Source organism: Silurus aristotelis, assembly GCF_946808225.1.
Source record: "Silurus aristotelis genome assembly, chromosome: 13".
In the NCBI taxonomy this organism is placed as follows: domain Eukaryota; kingdom Metazoa; phylum Chordata; class Actinopteri; order Siluriformes; family Siluridae; genus Silurus; species Silurus aristotelis.
This window is the reverse complement of record NC_139586.1, coordinates 18,841,080-18,859,023: the sequence shown is the minus strand read 5'-3', so window position 1 is coordinate 18,859,023 and position 17,944 is coordinate 18,841,080. Positions and strand designations below refer to the sequence as shown.

The following is a 17,944-nucleotide window of genomic DNA, read 5'->3' as shown; positions in this document are numbered from 1 at the left end:
TTTACATCTATGCCATGGGTTCTGTCTTTTAATGACACAATATCAATGAGTTCTTCTTTAATCACACAATCGTTTTACACAATATTGTCTACTGAGGTTAGTCTTGTATGATACAACTCTCATCCAATGCGACACTAAAATACTCACATGTTTGAAAGTCAGAGTGCAACTGTGATTCACTAAAACTTTCTTTCGGCTTCTCCCATTAGGGGGCGCCACAGCGGATCATCCGTATTCGTTATCCGCATGTTTGATTTGGCACGTTTTACGCTGGATGCCCTTCCTAATGCAACCCTTCTCATTTATCCGGGCTTGGGACCGGCACTAAGAGTGCACTGACTTGTGCAACCCTAATGGCTGGGGTTGGTTCCCTGACCGGGGATCGAACCCGGGCCGCAATTAGTTTTAATGTAGGCACCTTCGGCTTATTGACAGGTGCGGCATATTTATGTTCAAAATAAACATCTTTGTCAAATTCAGTGGGTGCGGCTTATATTTTGGGTGCGCTTAATAGTCCGGAAATTACGGTAAACTCTCCCACTCTGTTAAAAACGTCCTGTGTTCATCTTTATATTTTCGTTTTGCTGTGCATTTTTTCCCTGCCATTTTGAAAGTGACCTTGACACAAATTGTTTACTTAAATGATCTTTCCCCTACTGGAAAACTTTGCGGTATTTTCATCTCACGCACATGCGCATTTGACGAAAATACCGTAATAAACTCAAGCGAAGCGAACACGCACATTAAAAAAAACCCACAAAAATGAACTTCGATATGAACGCATGAAACCAGGCAGAGCCGCATGCGGCTCGAGAGCCGCGGGTTGGCCACCCCTGGTATAGTGTATATATAAATCCATGTAGTATATATATACAGTGAGGAAAATAAGTATTTGAACACCCTGCTATTTTGCAAGTTCTCCCGATTAGAAATCATGAAGGGGTCTGAAATTGTCATCGTAGGTGCATGTCCACTATGAGAGACATAATCTAAAAAAAAAATCCAGAAATCACAATATATGATTTATAAACTATTTATTTGTATGATACAGCTGCAAATAAGTATTTGAACACCTGTCTATCAGCTAGAATTCTGACCCTCAAAGACCTGTTAATCTGCCTTTAAAATGTCCACCTCCACTACATTTATTATCCTAAATTAGATGCACCTGTTTGAGGTCGTTAGCTGCATAAACACACCTGTCCACCCCATACAATCAGTAAGAATCCAACTACTAACATGGCCAAGACTAAAGAGCTGTGCCATGGCACTAGAGACAAAATTGCACACCTCCACAAGGCTGGAAAGGGTTACGGGGAAATTGCCAAGCAGCTTGGTGAAAAAAGTTCCACTGTTGGAGCAATCATTGGAAAATGGAAGAAGCTAAACATGACTGTCAATCTCCCTCGGACTGGGGCTCCATGCAAGATCTCACCTCGTGGGGTCTCAATGATCGTAAGGAAGGTGAGAAATCAGCCCAGAACTACACGGGAGGAGCTGGTCAATGATCTGAAAAGAGCTGGGACCACTGTTTCCAAGGTTACTGTTGGTAATACACTAAGACGTCATGGTTTAAAATCATGCATGGCACGGAAGGTTCCCCTGCTTAAACCAGCACATGTCCAGGCACGTCTTAAGTTTGCCAATGACCATTTGGATGATCCAGAGGAGTCATGGGAGAAAGTCATGTGGTCGGATGAGACCAAAATAGAACTTTGGGTCATAATTGCACTAAACGTGTTTGGAGGAAGAAGAATGATGAGTACCATCCCAAGAACACCATCCCTACTGTGAAGCATGGGGGTGGTAGCATTATGCTTTGGGGGTGTTTTTCTGCACATGGGACAGGGCGACTGCACTGTATTAAGGAGAGGATGAACGGGGCCATGTATTGCGAGATTTTGGGGAACAACCTCCTTCCCTCAGTTAAAACATTGAAGATGGGTCGAGGCTGGGTCTTCCAACATGACAATGACCCGAAGCACACAGCCAGGATAACCAAGGAGTGGCTCTGTAAGAAGCATATCAAGGTTCTGGCGTGGCCTAGCCAGTCTCCAGACCTAAACCCAATAGAGAATCTTTGGAGGGAGCTCAAACTCCGTGTTTCTTAGCGACAGGCCAGAAACCTGACTGATCTAGAGAACATCTGTGTGGTAGAGTGGGTCAAAATCCCTCCTGCAGTGTGTGCAAACCTGGTGAAAAACTACAGGAAACGTTTGACCTCTGTAATTGCAAACAAAGGCTACTGTACCAAATATTAACATTGACTTTCTCAGGTGTTCAAATACTTATTTGCAGCTGTATCATACAAATAAATAGTTAAAAAATCATAAATTCTGTTTTCTGGATATTTTTTTTTTTAGATTATGTCTCTCACAGTGGACATGCACCTACGATGACAATTTCAGACCCCTCCATGATTTCTAAGTGGGAGAACTTGCAAAATAGCAGGGTGTTCAAATACTTATTTTCCTCACTGTACTCCAGTATAGTATAGTATATATACTCCAGTATAGTATAGTATAGTATAGTATAGTATAGTATAGTATAGTATAGTATAGTATAGTGTATATATAGTGTATATATAAATCCATGTAATATATATTCTCCAGGATAGTATATATATATATAACAACAACACCAACGGGTAGTCAACTAGTGGGTAGGACAACTTTTATTTTATTTTACACGAAACTGACAATGCCTTTTTATCCTTTTTATGAAATGAAATTCAATGTGGATAAACATTTGTAAAATGATTCCTTATAACATTTTAAAGCCCTGATGTACAGAACATCACACAAAGATATAGAAGAAAATGTATAAAAATGTCAGCAAATTTAACATTGCCAAATCAAATTAAATCAAATTAAATTAAGTACCGTGCAACATTGATGCACTGAAAAACAAATAAAAATTAATTTACAGAATTATAATAAAATAGAATATACCTTTACAGAGTCTGCCAAGATGCTCCTGTGTCAGTCATAGATCATTGAAAGTGAAACTTAAATCTGTCACAAGTGTGGTTGGATTTATTAAAAAATATATATATTTATTAAAAGCTTCTTTCTTGTCACATTTTAATTTACAGCATTATCATAAAACATAGTTATATATTTGATTTTAGTTCTTTTTACTTAGATTTCAGTTAGACATACGTAATAGTGGTCTTAATACATTTACATCAATAGTATTTTTAATATTTGTACTTTTTTATTGTACTTTCTCATATTTAAACAATTAAGCAGTTTTTTCAAGCATAAAATGTACAATGAATTATTTAAATTAATATTTAATTAATTTAAATAAAATACAGCAAATATATCTATATTTTTTTTGTTCTGGTATTTACTTTTCTTTATTTCAGTGCCTAATTAATTACATTAATGAATTATTGTAATTACATAAACTTTTTCATTGCTAACTGCTATTAAAAGCAGAACAATTTCCATGTTTGAACAAAGATACTTATCATATCTAGAAATATTGAGGTCAGTCAGGCCAGACCTGTGTACTACAGTTGGGTTGTAAATTTTAACAAAACAGGGAAAAATATCAGCAGGGTGCTCTGTAAAAACGCTGCTTCAGATCAGTGGCACTGTGCCCTTGTTATTGATATAATTTAACATTTGCCCACTTGTTCATTCAGTCTGTTTTATCTTTATCCGCTTTATTGATATTTATAGTTCAGTGGTCAGATAGATTGACACCTGCAACCGTAAAGTAAGTGCATATAAATAATATATCATAATATAAAACTAGTAACATATTCCTGATCAATTACATTTTTAACCAACATTCTGTATTTAATATCCCATATTATTCTCCATGGAAATTACCCCAAAATGTTCATCCCTCTGCAACCTTACACTCAGCAGGCCACAAAGTGCTGACAGCAAAGTCAAGCGTCACTGAAGTGTTATGAAACGCTGAGAGCAGGGATTCATAACAAGCTAAACTGCATGGCTAGAGAAAGGCCAAAAAGTGCTTTCCTTCCTAAATCGTGCATTTGTAAAGTAATGACGTGGATCTGTCTTTCACAATGAATATGATGGCAGCAGCCCAGCTCAGATGACAGTGTTCATGCAGCCTTGTGCCGTCCGCAGCTCAGCCCTGAAGTGGTGGCAGGTTTAGCATTCCTCGGGGAGGGGTGATAATTGGCAAAGAACATGATGGGATCTGGCAACCCTGACAGCTGTGCTCTGTCATACTGCCGTGAACAGAGAAGAGTGGAACTGGGTTCTCGTGACTCTCTTAATGAGGCCATTACACACTTATTATCTCCAAGGGCAGGACGCTGCAGCATGAACAAGTATTTTAGCGGCTAGAACAAGAACTGGGCGTGCCTGCATAATTACTGTAGTGTTGAACAAGCACAGAAAAAAAAACATCAGTTATCCATATAGTTTTTCTTAGCTAAAGCTTTTTGCTGTGGTTTTGCAGGCTAAAAATGACTTGAATTTTACACTGATCAGGCATAACATTATGAGGTGACATGAATACACTGATTATCTCGTCAATATGGCACCACTGTTAGTGAACATTTTGTTCTCAAAGTTGACGTGTTAGAAGCAGGAAAAATGGTCAAGCGTAAGGATATGAGAAGGGCTAAATTGTAATAGCTAGACGACTGAGTCAAAGCATCTCCTAAACTGCAGCTCTTGTGGTCTGCAGTGGTCAGTATCTATCAAAAGTGGTCCAAAGAAAAAACAGTGGTGAACCGGCGACAGGGTCGTGGAAGGAAAAGGCTCATCGGTGCACGTGGGGACCAAAGGCTGTACCGTGTGGTCTGTTCCAACAGACGATAGCTGACGATAGTTCAGATAGCTGAAGAGGTTAATGCTGTTAATGCTCGAATGGTCAGAACTGTTTTGGGAACAAAAGGGGGACCAACACAATATTAGGCAGGTGGTCATAAAGTTACGCCTGATCAGTGGTCATTAAGTTATTCCTGATCGGTGTAATTTTTCATGTATATAAAAAAAATTCCCAATAACACTTTTTATTGTTGTTCTGCTGTAGGTGACCTTCACTAAGAGAAAGTTTGGCCTCATGAAGAAGGCGTACGAGCTGAGTGTGCTGTGCGACTGTGAGATTGCATTAATTATCTTCAACAGCTCCAATAAGCTCTTCCAGTATGCCAGTACGGACATGGACAAGGTTTTACTGAAGTACACCGAGTACAATGAGCCTCATGAGAGCCGGACTAACTCGGACATTGTCGAGGTGAAGGCATATTACACACAGCCACAACGGTTCAGACTCAAACATGTTCAATATCATGGTGTCAAAGAAGATACTAAGACATTACAACTCAAAGATTTGGACACAAGTCTTTTTGATCAGTAGTCTAAATCTTAAAACATCTTTGAGCCCCCAGTGTCCCAAAATGTATATAAATATTTTGCACATTTATCACTATATAATCTGATTTAATAGTTTTGGTGTTTTTTTTAACTACTAAAAGATGATCAGGTCAGAATTGTTTGAACGAATGCCCAACAAATAGTCAAATGAATGTTGTGTAAATCACAAAGGTTTTTGCCCATAACGAACTGGTTTGGCGTTTTGTCTCGCACCAGTTTAAAATATGACTTGAATTTAAATCTAAATAACTAAACATATTAGGAGGAAGCAGGCAGATCTGCAATGTGTGGGTTTACAGTGTGTTTTTGCTGCGGCTGCAGTATATTTTCTGCACAGTCTGTCCTCCCATTTAGCCCTGATGCTTCAGTAATTAAAGATCAGTCTGTCAGTCAGACTAGTATCACGTCGTGGCATTTCGCTGCCCATCCTGACCTTCACAAGCATTTGCTATTAGCAAATTATCTTGTCCATTAGCGTTTGTCCTTGCGAGTGCGGTTTGGTGGGCCAGTACTCTCTGTGGTTCTTATGCTGCTGCTGCTGCTTGTTAAATCTAATACATTTCACTTACAGGGATGTTTCATTGATCCCTCTTGGAGTTTGGCATCCAGAGCCTTATAAATTATTACAACAGGAGCCGAAAGTTGCCAAGTGTGTGTTGGGCTCCCAAAGAACTTCATGAAGAGTAGTTAGATTCTGACTTTTTGTTGACCAGTCATAGAGATAATTTTGAAGGCTGAATCTGGCAAAGATCATTATGAACACAAAATCTATATGTACTTTTTGCATCGCCTGTTGGGACTTGTGACCAAGGCGAACAGGCGTCATCCTTTACAGTAAGTCATGTGTTGATGAACACACCGAAAGGAAGTGCTACTAATTGGTTGACTCTAAAAATAAAGACGTAGTGCTGTCCAAAATACACACACGGAAACCTGAGCTGCGTTCAGCCAAGGGAACTTGGCATGCGATTTTGGCAGACCCGGCGTGTGCTTGCCCACTGCTAATGGTGCATTAAAAATAATAATAATAATCAGCGTGACTTATGAAGGCGTTGCAGTTTATCTGTTGCCTTTTTTATTAGGGGCACAGATTCACACAAAGTATCCAATTTTCTGATTTATGCTCACACTTCATTTAGTGCTCAAAAAGCTCCAAAATGATTTAAAAAAGAAACACCAAAGCTGATATAATGTTTAAGTATATTTTGAAATGGGTTCTTTTAGAAAATAAGGTCCTGGGATTAATACCAAAAAGTGTAGGCAAATTTTGGGAGGCGAATTTCTCATATTTCTAAATTATGAAATTATCTTTGTCTTTTAGCAGATTATTTTGCTCATGCCACAGCACAGTTAAATTCTTGATTCTGTTTGGTCAAAAAGTGCAGATTCAAATAATATATTGATATGTTTGTTCTAATATAATTCGATTTTTTATATCAGACCCTCCACTTAAACTATGTAAATAATGTGGTGGCATTTTGTTGAACATTTTTGGAAAGAGTCTCTAGTGGCAGTGCTTTCTAACAATCTAAAGCTGTTCCAGTAATTTTCCAGACACAGTAAAGTTTTAATGAAAGAGAATTTAAACTACACTTCTTCTGGCTTTTTAATTTAAGTGAGAGAAAAAGAAAGAGTTTGGTAAGAGGCACTGAGAGATATAAACATCAGGGTGGAGAATGAGAAATAAACACAATGATCCGTATAAAATAAAGCTAATGAGATTTATAAATATTCTACATTTGTAATAGATGTGTGTAGATCAGTTTACTTGTGTTCACTCCTGATACACTCATAATTGGTGCCAGCCTTTTGTAAATACTGAACCTGCTTACAGTCATCATAACCTGGCTTTCTTTTCTCTTCTTTTATTTAAGGCTCTTAACAAGAAGGAGCAGCGTGGTTCAGACAGTCCAGAGGTGGACATGTGCTCATATGTTCTCACTCCACACACGGAGGAGAAATACCAGAAGATCAACGAAGAGTTTGATAACATGATGCGCAATCATAAAATGGTACGTTCTGTTACAGAACTAATGTTTCAGCATCATATATTGCTCAATTTCTTTCCATGGACTGTGAAACATTTTATTAATCAGTAAATCACAAAATAAATGTCACAAGTTGCTTATTATACCACAGCACTGTGAATCTGTATAAGGCAGATCACAGGTTTCCTTTAATGTACATTTTTAATGTTATTGTTTCTATAATAGTTTAGACATGGTGGATTATATAAGGTGTACACATAATCTAAAACTACTCTTTAAACAACTTAAATTCTTTTTAATCGAAGAAAACAGAGATTCATTATGTGTAACCTTTTTGTAAAGATGTCCAGAATGTGTGGTTAGACCACTTTACACTATCTATGTTGTTGATCATTTTTCTATAACAGCACACCCTTTTACGTTTTACTTAGTTCTAACCAGATTTTTAAATTAATTATCCATGCCGGGCGTCCGGTAGCCGGCTGTTTTATCTCAGCAGAGCTTCTCCATGCCTTTGACACTGCCAGTCTCTGAGCACGGTGTTCACTCCTACAGCAACATCGGGACTCTGGGTGAGACCGGCATGATGTCTTCATCCTCCAGCACGTTGCAGAGGTCTCCAGACACACGACTCACAGGTCAGCTATAAGTGATTGTATAATAGACTTTGCACAATTTCTTGTTCACATTGAATGTAGTCGAGGAATGAAGGCATATTCAATTTAAACATTTTTTTACACAATTTTGCATAATATGCTTTTTTAATGTAACAAGAGAAGTTTACATGCTTTACTTTGTGGCAATTTGCCCAAAACTGTGTGGAGTTTTTCAGTCTTATGTGGTTTTTGAAACGGAATGGCTAATAAATTAATCTGTAAAGATAGACTACATGATATCATCTGGCTAAAAACAGCAGTCACAGCTGTCTTGAAGCCACATTGCTTTCGTTCTCAGCCAAATATTTGGCCAATGCTAAACCATTGACTATACATTTGCTTTAACATTAGTCTCATTTCTTCAGTGGAAAACTCATTTTGTCGTTATTTGGCACCGTTTCTTCACATTTTATACCATGCGTCTCTGCACTTGTTGTTTTCTTTACACCACTAGAGACCTCTTCTTTAATTATTTGTGTGAGCCAAGATAGAATAATAGAATAATTTATATATTAACAAAGCATATGCATTAAATGTGCCATTACACTAAAGGAACAATCTTGCTGTCTTTTAAATAATTTCTAAAATTCAGTATTAAAGTGCACAAGCAGGAGGTAATGGGAATTTGTTTTATAGTTGCTGTCGTGCTTTATGTGTGTTTTAGCTGGAGTGCACACTTCCTCGGATCACACACCCAACGGTTTGCACTCTGCCTCAATGGGTGAGTTCTTTCTTTTTACACTTTGACTACATGTGATTCATATGTGGTCGTATTCAGCTGGCTTCTGCCCAGTTTTAATTTCCCCTTCATAAATTAAGAGATGAGATTAATACTTGATACACAACATTATTCCAGGGATCATTATGTTTTAATGCTTTTGGAGGCCAAAGACACAGCGAGAGGACATTTGTTGTAAGATTTTATCTTTTGATAAAGAAAGATTAAAGTTGCAATTGAGGATTCAGGACTTTCCACATGTTTTCCGGACTAATACATTATACAAATAAAAAACACCCAACATTAGACTTTACTCAACTTTACGACACTGTGTATCTCTAACTGTCAGATTAATCCTGAATGGTGTTGAGCGTACAATACAGCAATAAATGAAAACTTTTTTAAAACATAAAAATGACACAGCAGCTTTAATGCCACAGCCCTGCGGTTGAACTATAACACATACACTTAGAATATGCTTATATAGGGGCAAGTGCTTTCAGGAGTGTGTAAGAGCGAGATGGAGAGAGCATGAGAGAGTGATGGAGAGACAGACAGAGAAGGAGAAAAGAAAGAGAGAGTATTCAGCCTATTTGACCCTTATCCCTGTATTTAACAGATGCAGCCAGGATGTGAGATGACTTTCCTCAGACATTAGAGCAGTCTCTTTACACATGCTAGTCTTGACTTTTAGGGACTCTCAGATTATAGGAAACCAAAATGGCATATAAAATCGTTAATTTATTATATAAAAAGTTAATTTGCACTGTTTTGTTTCTGTTTAAGATTTATTTATCAATTTGATGTTAGTTTCACATATTGTTATGTGGGAATCAATGCAGCACTAATTACTCATTTTTCTTATGACTGGTGTTTGTTTTTTTTAGCTTTTTTGCTTAATTAAAAAAAGGTTTTAACAAGATAAACGAAAGGTTTAATATTAAAAGATTTTACTGAGTAGAGTGCAGTAGAGAGCAATAAGGACGCGCCACAGATCTTCATAGGTTCAGTCCTTAACTCGGGTTAATGTCTATGTGGAGTTTCTCGCATTGGTTAGTGGATTGGTTATGCTAAAGTGCTCCTATGAATGAGCATGTGTATGCGAGAGTGTGTGTGTGTGTGTGTGTGTGTGTGTGTGTGTGTGTGTGTGTGTATATATATATATATATATATATATATATATATATAGAGAGAGAGAGAGAGAGAGAGAGAGAGAGAGAGAGAGAGAGAGAGAGAGAGAGAGAGAATATTATTACAGAATTGGGAATGTACAGCATGAAAATCGCTCTTTTCTGTTGATAAAGAACAAACTACTTTGTAAATAGACTGACTCTAAATACACGTGTCTAATTTCCCGTCCTGCTGCTTTACTGTGTCTTTTTTGTGTGTCCTCTAAGTGAATGGCTACATCAGCGCTCAGAGACAGAACGGCATGGGAAGAGGATTGACAGCCAAGTCTGCAGCTCCCCCTACAGGAAACCTCGCGTCCATTGGATATAAGCCAGAGCTTCGAGTGCTCATTCCACCATCCTGTAAAATTTCACCAGCTCTGGTGAGCTCCCTAGTGTTTATACAGTCCACCAAACTAATACTGCCTTCTTCATTTCCCATCAAAAATATTTATAATGAACCCAAAAATCATTTTGTAATAATTGCAGAACTTCAGTTGAGGTGCATTATTGGAGCATTAGCTATAATTTTTCAGCCAAAATAAGCAGGTCTTACAGTATTAACTATAAAGAAAAGCTGAAGAATTGTAACTATTTTCACATTTAATGTAGAACACATTGTGGTTGTTTAGTACAGAACTAAACACTAAGCTAAAGTCTGTTAAGCAACATTCTTTTCATTTCTTTAAAATATTCAACTCTGTCTTGCAAGCAGCCAGAGGAGGAAGAGGGAAATTTGGTAAGTTAAAAGATAAATGTCTTATAACTTATTTTCTCATTAAAATATCTAGAGGCCACAGTCAGACCAGCTTATGATGTCTTGGTCATTAATTTCAGTTTGGTGCATTCGAGCAGAAAGCACATTAAACTATACAGTGTAGGGCAACATCAGGAAACTACTTTACTGTATTCATGAGGTGTGTAAAGTTTTCTTTCTAGGCATCGAGTGGTAGCATTTTAAAATAAAGGAATATAAAATATGCATGCTTTATTGCAGTTATTAGTCTCCATTCAGTTTAATTTGAGTGAACAGCTTAATAGGTGAGTTTCAAATACTTTCATGTGCACGCTTGAACAGAAAGATTGTACAGATTTCATTCACTCAATAGTTAATGGATTCCTGGCAAATTAAACGAATACACTTCCTCAGAACAAACTCATTTTCTCAGCATGACTAAAAAAAAAATCACTTTCTACTTTTTTTTTTTTTTTTAATCCCATTGTGTGTACCCAAAGGATTGGAACCATTATTGTAATCTAGTAGAATGAATCTGAATTAATGTTAGCTATTTTTTTTATTATTTTTTTAAAAACTTTATAGCACACAGAAATAAAGAGTGTATTTACGTCAAGTTTAGGAAAAGTTTCCCCGTTGTCATAAATAATCTCCAACATGGTCAATTTAATTCACCAGTAGCAATATAAATAAATAAATAAATAAATAAATAAATAAATAAATAAATAAATAAATAAATAAATAAGAAAATAATTAATTATTTATTATCAGAATATAATAAAAATGATCTGGTCCCTGAAAAGTCTTATAATTAGGTAAACTTTCAATGGACAGCACATGACATATTATGCATGACATATTCAATTTTTTTTTCCCTCAAAAATAAAGCCAAAATGGAAAAGCTGTCTGTGAAAAATTAAGCTCGCTCTTACTGTTTTTTGTTTTTTTTACACAAAAAAGTACAAGTAGCTTCTAGAACCACTTGTAGCAGAAATGACTTATGTTCAGGCATGACTTTAGAATCTATCACATCATTGTGGAGGACTTTTGGCCTATTTCTCTAAACAACATTGCTTTGGTTTACTGAGGTTTGTGGGTATTAGTTTATTCACCGCTCCCACCAAAGGTCCCACCACAGTATTTCAGTTGGTTGTGATTTGGACTTTGCAACACCTTCATTCTGTTCTTTTTCACCCCATTATCACCATTCTTTGTAACCTTTCATTTTTTTTTTTACAATTTCTCTAAACATTGCATAGTCTGACATTGGGGAGAATATTGCTGGGATGTCCACTCCTTGAAGACTGCCACCTGCCTTTAATGTTTTCCACTTGTGAATAATCTTCCTTCTTGTATAATGATGAGCTTTAAATTGTTTGTAAATGGCCTTGTAAACCTGATGTTTTTTTCTCTGCTTGCAAATAATTAGCAGCACCTGGCTGCTACCCGGCGTGATATATCATGTGTTTTGGTCTGTGTTTTATTCATAGGAAAGTGGCAGCTTAGTGGTTAGGGCATTGGATTGCTTATCAGAAGGTCATGAGTTCAAATCTCAGCACCACCAAGCTGCAACTGCAGGGCCCTTGAGCAAGAACCTTAACTGCTCAGTTATAAGTCGCTGTGGAAAAAGCCGTATGCCAAATGCCATTATTGTAAATGTGAGGCTGTATTTGCCTAATTTTAAGACATGATAAGAACCAGATGATTTTTTTTATGTCCTGATACATAAAATCGTTGAATCTAAAGAGGGTCTGCTTTCATTTTTAAATGGCTCTATTTGTTTCATGCAAATTTCAGAGGATAAACAGCCCCCCATCCAGCCAGTCATTGAGCACGCACGTGGTCTCCATGGCTACACCCAGTATGCACCATCAGGGCCTACAGTACCCTGTTATGACATCAGCATACAGCTCAGGTGTGTGCACACTCAACACCTTTAATTATACTTGCTTTCCTGTACAGCATGGGATTCACTATACTGAGGTTAAACAGTTTTTTTATTTGTGTATTTATTTCTAAACAATAATATCTTTCAGATTACAGTTTAAACAGTTCAGAGCTCAGTAACCTACATGGATTCAGCATGGCAGACAGCCTGGCTTTGGCTTCACCATGGCAACATAATCAGACAGCAATTCCTTCTCAGGGGTGAGGGAGTTTGTATCATTCATTCCATGCCTCTGTCTGCAATCAATCAATTTCTTCTTTTCTTACATTCATTCACATATTCATCCATCCATTATACATCCAGTCATCCATTCATCCGTACACCCATTCATATTTTAATCTATTTATTCTTCTGTAAACCTATTTAGATGATCATCCAACTTCCATTTATTCATGCATACATTTATTTATCTCTCCATCTATACATCCTTCTTCTGTTCACCCATCTGTCCATCACACATTCAGACATTCATTCTTTCAGACTAATAGATGGTTAGATGGATGTATACATGCAATCATGCAAACATTTCTATCTATGCATCCATTTATTCATTTATTCTTTCATCTATTCAGCATATATCCAGTTATTCTTCCTTACTGCATCTAGCAATTCAGTGATACATCTACCTATTTTAAATCAAATCATTGCCGCACCATTCACACATTCATCAATATATTCATCTAGACACTCTTTAAAAAATGGTGTTTGAGGGGATCTTTGTGTTGCATTCTATTTATTCATCTATCCATCCATCCATTCCATTCCAGAATAGTAACCAGAATAATCACAAAATTGTCCTGTCTTTCTTTCCTGCAGAGTCTCTCGTGCCCTATCCCATGTCTCTGAGCCATCCTCCAGGTCCTCTCCAGTAATGGATATAAAAGCTGAGCCTGTGTCTCCCCCAATGGCTTTCCTTTCGGCCCCTCCGTCCTCTTCTCTCCACTCTCCAGCAGAAAGCCTCGCCTCCTCCTGCAGCTCATATGAGGGGAGTGAGCGGGACGAGCAGCACAGAGATGCCCATCCCTCTGTGCCCACCCTGGGTCAGGGCAGAGGCCCATCAGAGGGCATCAGGGGTCCGGCACTCAAAAGGCTGCGTACAGAGAGCTGGGTGACATAGCACTTAATAGGAAAAGGCAGTTGAAAGGAAAATAATCTGAGAGCAAACTGTCTGGTCACTATTTATTGCAAATAACAGTATTGCCATTGTCCCTTTTTGGTATATGTAGCAAGATATATGGGGACCTAGGACACAGAAAAAAGGGAGTGTCCTGAAGAAAATATCTTCTTACAGGGTTATACAGGGATGACTAATGATGGTCATACCGTTTTTTTTAACAGAAAAACACATTTATGAAAAGCCTGTAGTATTTTCTTTAATCAGGGAATGAAGTTCAGCTTTTAATGATATTTGTAGTCGGATATCAAGCCAAAAGTGTTTAATATTTGTAAATGTTTCTACAGTTTTCTTTATCGTTCTTCAGACTGAAGCATGCATGAGCCAATAATTGCCTGTTTCAAACTATATTCTCCTTAGTACTCTGGACATAATATCATTTTCAAAAAAGGGTGTTTTCATTCATTTCTTTGTCATACTAGCATATGCAAACAAATATAAGCATTATTAAAATTCATTGTTCTTTGGACTTTATATTGAATAAGCTGTAAATGCATGCTGTAATCACATTTTAGTGCAGGGGATTCAAAAATCAATATCCAGTTACTATGCCCTTCCTGAGTTTCAAGTGCAATAAGGAGTTACAGGTTTAGTTGCTCTGTGATCACTTCTGTCACTTATGATGCCATAAGCCATGAACTCGTCTGTTGAAGTGCAGATCCATGGTGGAAGGAAGGAAAACTCTTTTGTTTAAAAATGTTTTGAGAGTGTGTTGTCATTATAATTAGGCATATCAGCTGGATTACCAGCATTTATATCCATATTTTTTCTCTTCATCATATAAGCTCTAGTTTTGCATGTGAGACGTGTTGAGTTTGCATATGTGACAGAAAGGGCACATAGACACACTTCAGAATCCCAAAATATGAAGGGACACCCTGGAATCTTGTGGATCCCATGGACACACACAAACAAGGTCCAAAAGACCTCAAGGGCTGCATTTTTTGCAGAAGACTATATAAGAATAGTTCTGCTCAGGTCATTTGCCTTGACAAACCATCTACATTCCAGTGGGAACTCCAGCAGGAGAGTTTTAGCTTCAGTTACATTCACAATATGGCAAAGGTTTGTGGACACCAAACCATCGTATTCCAGATGTAATCCCTCTTTGCTGTTATAATAAACTCTACATTTTGCGTACACAAAAAAGATGGCCATGTAGCAATATTTTATCTCTGCTTTATAATTTAAAAAGGTTTTTCAATGTTAGAATTAAAATGTTTGCATTATTTTCTTTAGGGTTCTTTTTAAACATAGCAAATCATAGACATTGGTAATCGTGACCGAGGCTCTATTTATTAATCTAGCCATAATGTATTTAGTATACTGTTTATACCGTGTTGTATATAGTGTACATATTGTTGCCTTGAGGTAGCTGAATATGAAATATAACATTTAAACCATGCTCGTCTTTTTTTTTTTTTTTTTTTAGTGTTTTTATTTTTGTTTAAACTAAACTACATCGTTGTTTATTGCTGATACACACCCTTAAATACAGAGGTGGCAAAAGTACACACATCCATTACTTAAGTAGAAGTACAGATACTCATGTTTTAAAATACTCGGGTAAAAGTTGAAGTACTGATTATACCTTTTTACTTAAGTGAAAGTAAAGAAGTCTTGGCTCTGACATGTACTTAAGTAAAAAGTAGTTATTACTTCTACCTGTTTTAGCTGTTAACTGGATCTCGATAGATAGATAGATAGATAGATAGATAGATAGATAGATAGATAGATAGATAGATAGATAGATAGATAGATAGATAGATAGATAGATAGATAGATAGATAGATAGATAGATAGATAGATAGATAATTGTCATTGCATAGTACAGCTACACAGCAACAAAATGCAGTTTGGCATCTACCAGAAGTGCAAAAAGTAGCAATAGTGCAAATAAATATGTATCATATGTACAGCATGTGATATATATGTAAGCATATGTACAGTGATTAAATATAAAGGCTATAACAGTGCAGATATGTGTGGACATCATTAAGAGCCTTTGCTATGTTTCCACACGGACAGTTAATGAGGTGATACCGGAGAAAGTGCACCTCTTCAAGTCAAGAAGCTTTTTTAAATATATAATCATAGACATTTTACAGATTTGAATGATGAATTTTCATCTGTACGATCAATAAAGACAGTAATTTAAGTTCGTTTCTCCATTATGAGGGAAAAACGCCACCCAGAGGGTTAATTATGTAAAACATGGCGGATTTGGTGTTTAATTTAAGACTTGGCGCAAAAATAAAACAAAAGTTTACTAATTAAAAATATTTTTCGGTGAAGTTTATTTATTTATTGTATATCTAAGTAAAGAAGGGACGTCGTAAATAAGTGTATGTTTTGCTGGAGGTTTTAATTTCGCCTCTTTTATATTTAGTTATTTATTTATGTATTTAATATATTTTTTTTATGATAAAAACAGAAATGAATTGATGTGCGTTAATAACATTTAGTGCCATTTTAAATAATTTGACTTTTGACAGCCAAATGTGTATATATATATATATATATATATATATATATATATATATATATATATATATATATATATATATACAAATATTCATTAGGTAACAACATTTTTAATTTGTTTTATATATATATATATATATATATATATATATATATATATATATATATATATATATATATATATATATATATATATATAAATAATTTAAAATGTTGTTACCTAATGAATATATCCAGGCTAAAGATCCACATATAGAACACAAGCAGAGAAAAGATGATGATGATCATGAATGTGTCTGTTCTCAGTCATGTTTACATCACTGACTCCCTCTGTCTCATCCACGTGAACCCCAAACTACTTACTGCCTTCTGCCCTGCTGATTCTTATCTTCGTAAAGAGTGAGGGTCAGGACTTTATACACCAGCGGAGTGAAAAAGACGCACAGTAACAGGAAATCGGTTGTTCGGCTGAAATCAGCGCAGTGAAAATAAAAATTAGATATTTCACCAAATCAGTGGATTAAAACTAAAGTAACGAGCCAGTTTTGAAAATGTAAGAAGTAAAAAGTACAGATATTTGTGTAAAAATGTAATGAATAATAGTAATAAGTTGTCTGAAAAATAAATATGGAGTAAAGTACTGATACCAGAAAAATCGACTTAAGTACAGTAACGAAGTATTTGTACTCCGTTACTTCCCACCTCTGCTGCTTATCAAATATTGACTTAAAGTGACACACTCTTGCAGCATGTTCACTTTCACTTTGCTTATGTTCCTTGGAATAAAACACATACACATAAATAAGAGAGAGAGAATAAAGGTATTTCACCGCACAAAGATGTCAGTGGGTGTAAAGTAAAATGTGATTTATTTAATATTGACTTGAAGCTCAAGGTGGGTAAGATTCAAATAAAACACATTTCCATATGGGTATGATGGTGTGTGGTGGATGTGTGCTCTGACAATGAGATGATATAACAGATATGATTTGCATGAAGGTGACAAAACAAACACAATATCGGATGAAAAAAAAAAGATAGACAGATTTACTTTCTTTAATAAGAATATTAAGAGAAATATCAGCATTAATACACAATCTGTTCATGATGCATTCATCCACTTTATCCATTTTAGAGGATAATTCACTTGAAATTAAAGTAAGAAATGTGCCATAAGCGGTTTCTCCGGTAGCTTTTTCCCATTTCTTTTTAAATTTGGCTATTTGTTGACGCATTTTCATGTGTACGCCTTTACAGTCCTCCACAGCTGTAATGTTCCAGCCAGGTGCGTCAGGATGCATGCAGTTATATATTTCAGCCAGCAGGAGGTGGCAATGTTGTGGCCACGATGAGCCTATATACCGTATAAGACGCCACGTGGGAAACGGATTCGACTTAATTAGACTATTTTTGTAAATTATATAACGCTTTATACGGCTCATGGTTAAAGTCAATCATTTGCCATTTATGGAGAGAAAAGTTGCTTGGGACTTAAAAGTAAAATATTCTCAAATGTTAATCCTTTATCTAAAAAAAAGCAAATATCTTTAGACTCCTGTCTCCAATTTGCCGATAGATAGATAGATAGATAGATAGATAGATAGATAGATAGATAGATAGATAGATAGATAGATAGATAGATAGATAGATAGATAGATAAAGCTGGTAAATAAAAAAAAAATAATAATAATAAATTCGGTAT

At 36.2% G+C, this 17,944-nt stretch overlaps 1 protein-coding gene across 4 annotated transcripts in view; it reads left to right on the top strand.

The window, feature by feature from the left end:
• LOC310735938 (myocyte-specific enhancer factor 2A-like) overlaps positions 1-15,162 on the top strand; it is a 40,702-nt gene extending 25,540 nt beyond the window's left edge. For 3 of the 4 annotated variants that reach the window (XM_083559249.1, XM_083559250.1, XM_083559248.1), the window contains exons 3-11: positions 5,026-5,229; positions 7,244-7,381; positions 7,836-7,995; positions 8,678-8,734; positions 10,129-10,283; positions 10,616-10,639; positions 12,434-12,551; positions 12,673-12,784; positions 13,401-15,162. In XM_083559249.1, coding sequence (XP_083415375.1) covers positions 5,026-5,229; positions 7,244-7,381; positions 7,836-7,995; positions 8,678-8,734; positions 10,129-10,283; positions 10,616-10,639; positions 12,434-12,551; positions 12,673-12,784; positions 13,401-13,701 — 1,269 coding nt within the window. In that variant the 3' untranslated portion in view covers positions 13,702-15,162. The remainder of the gene's footprint in view (positions 1-5,025; positions 5,230-7,243; positions 7,382-7,835; positions 7,996-8,677; positions 8,735-10,128; positions 10,284-10,615; positions 10,640-12,433; positions 12,552-12,672; positions 12,785-13,400) is intronic. The other variant, XM_083559251.1, reaches the window with a different exon arrangement.
• The last annotated feature ends 2,782 nt before the right edge of the window (positions 15,163-17,944 follow it).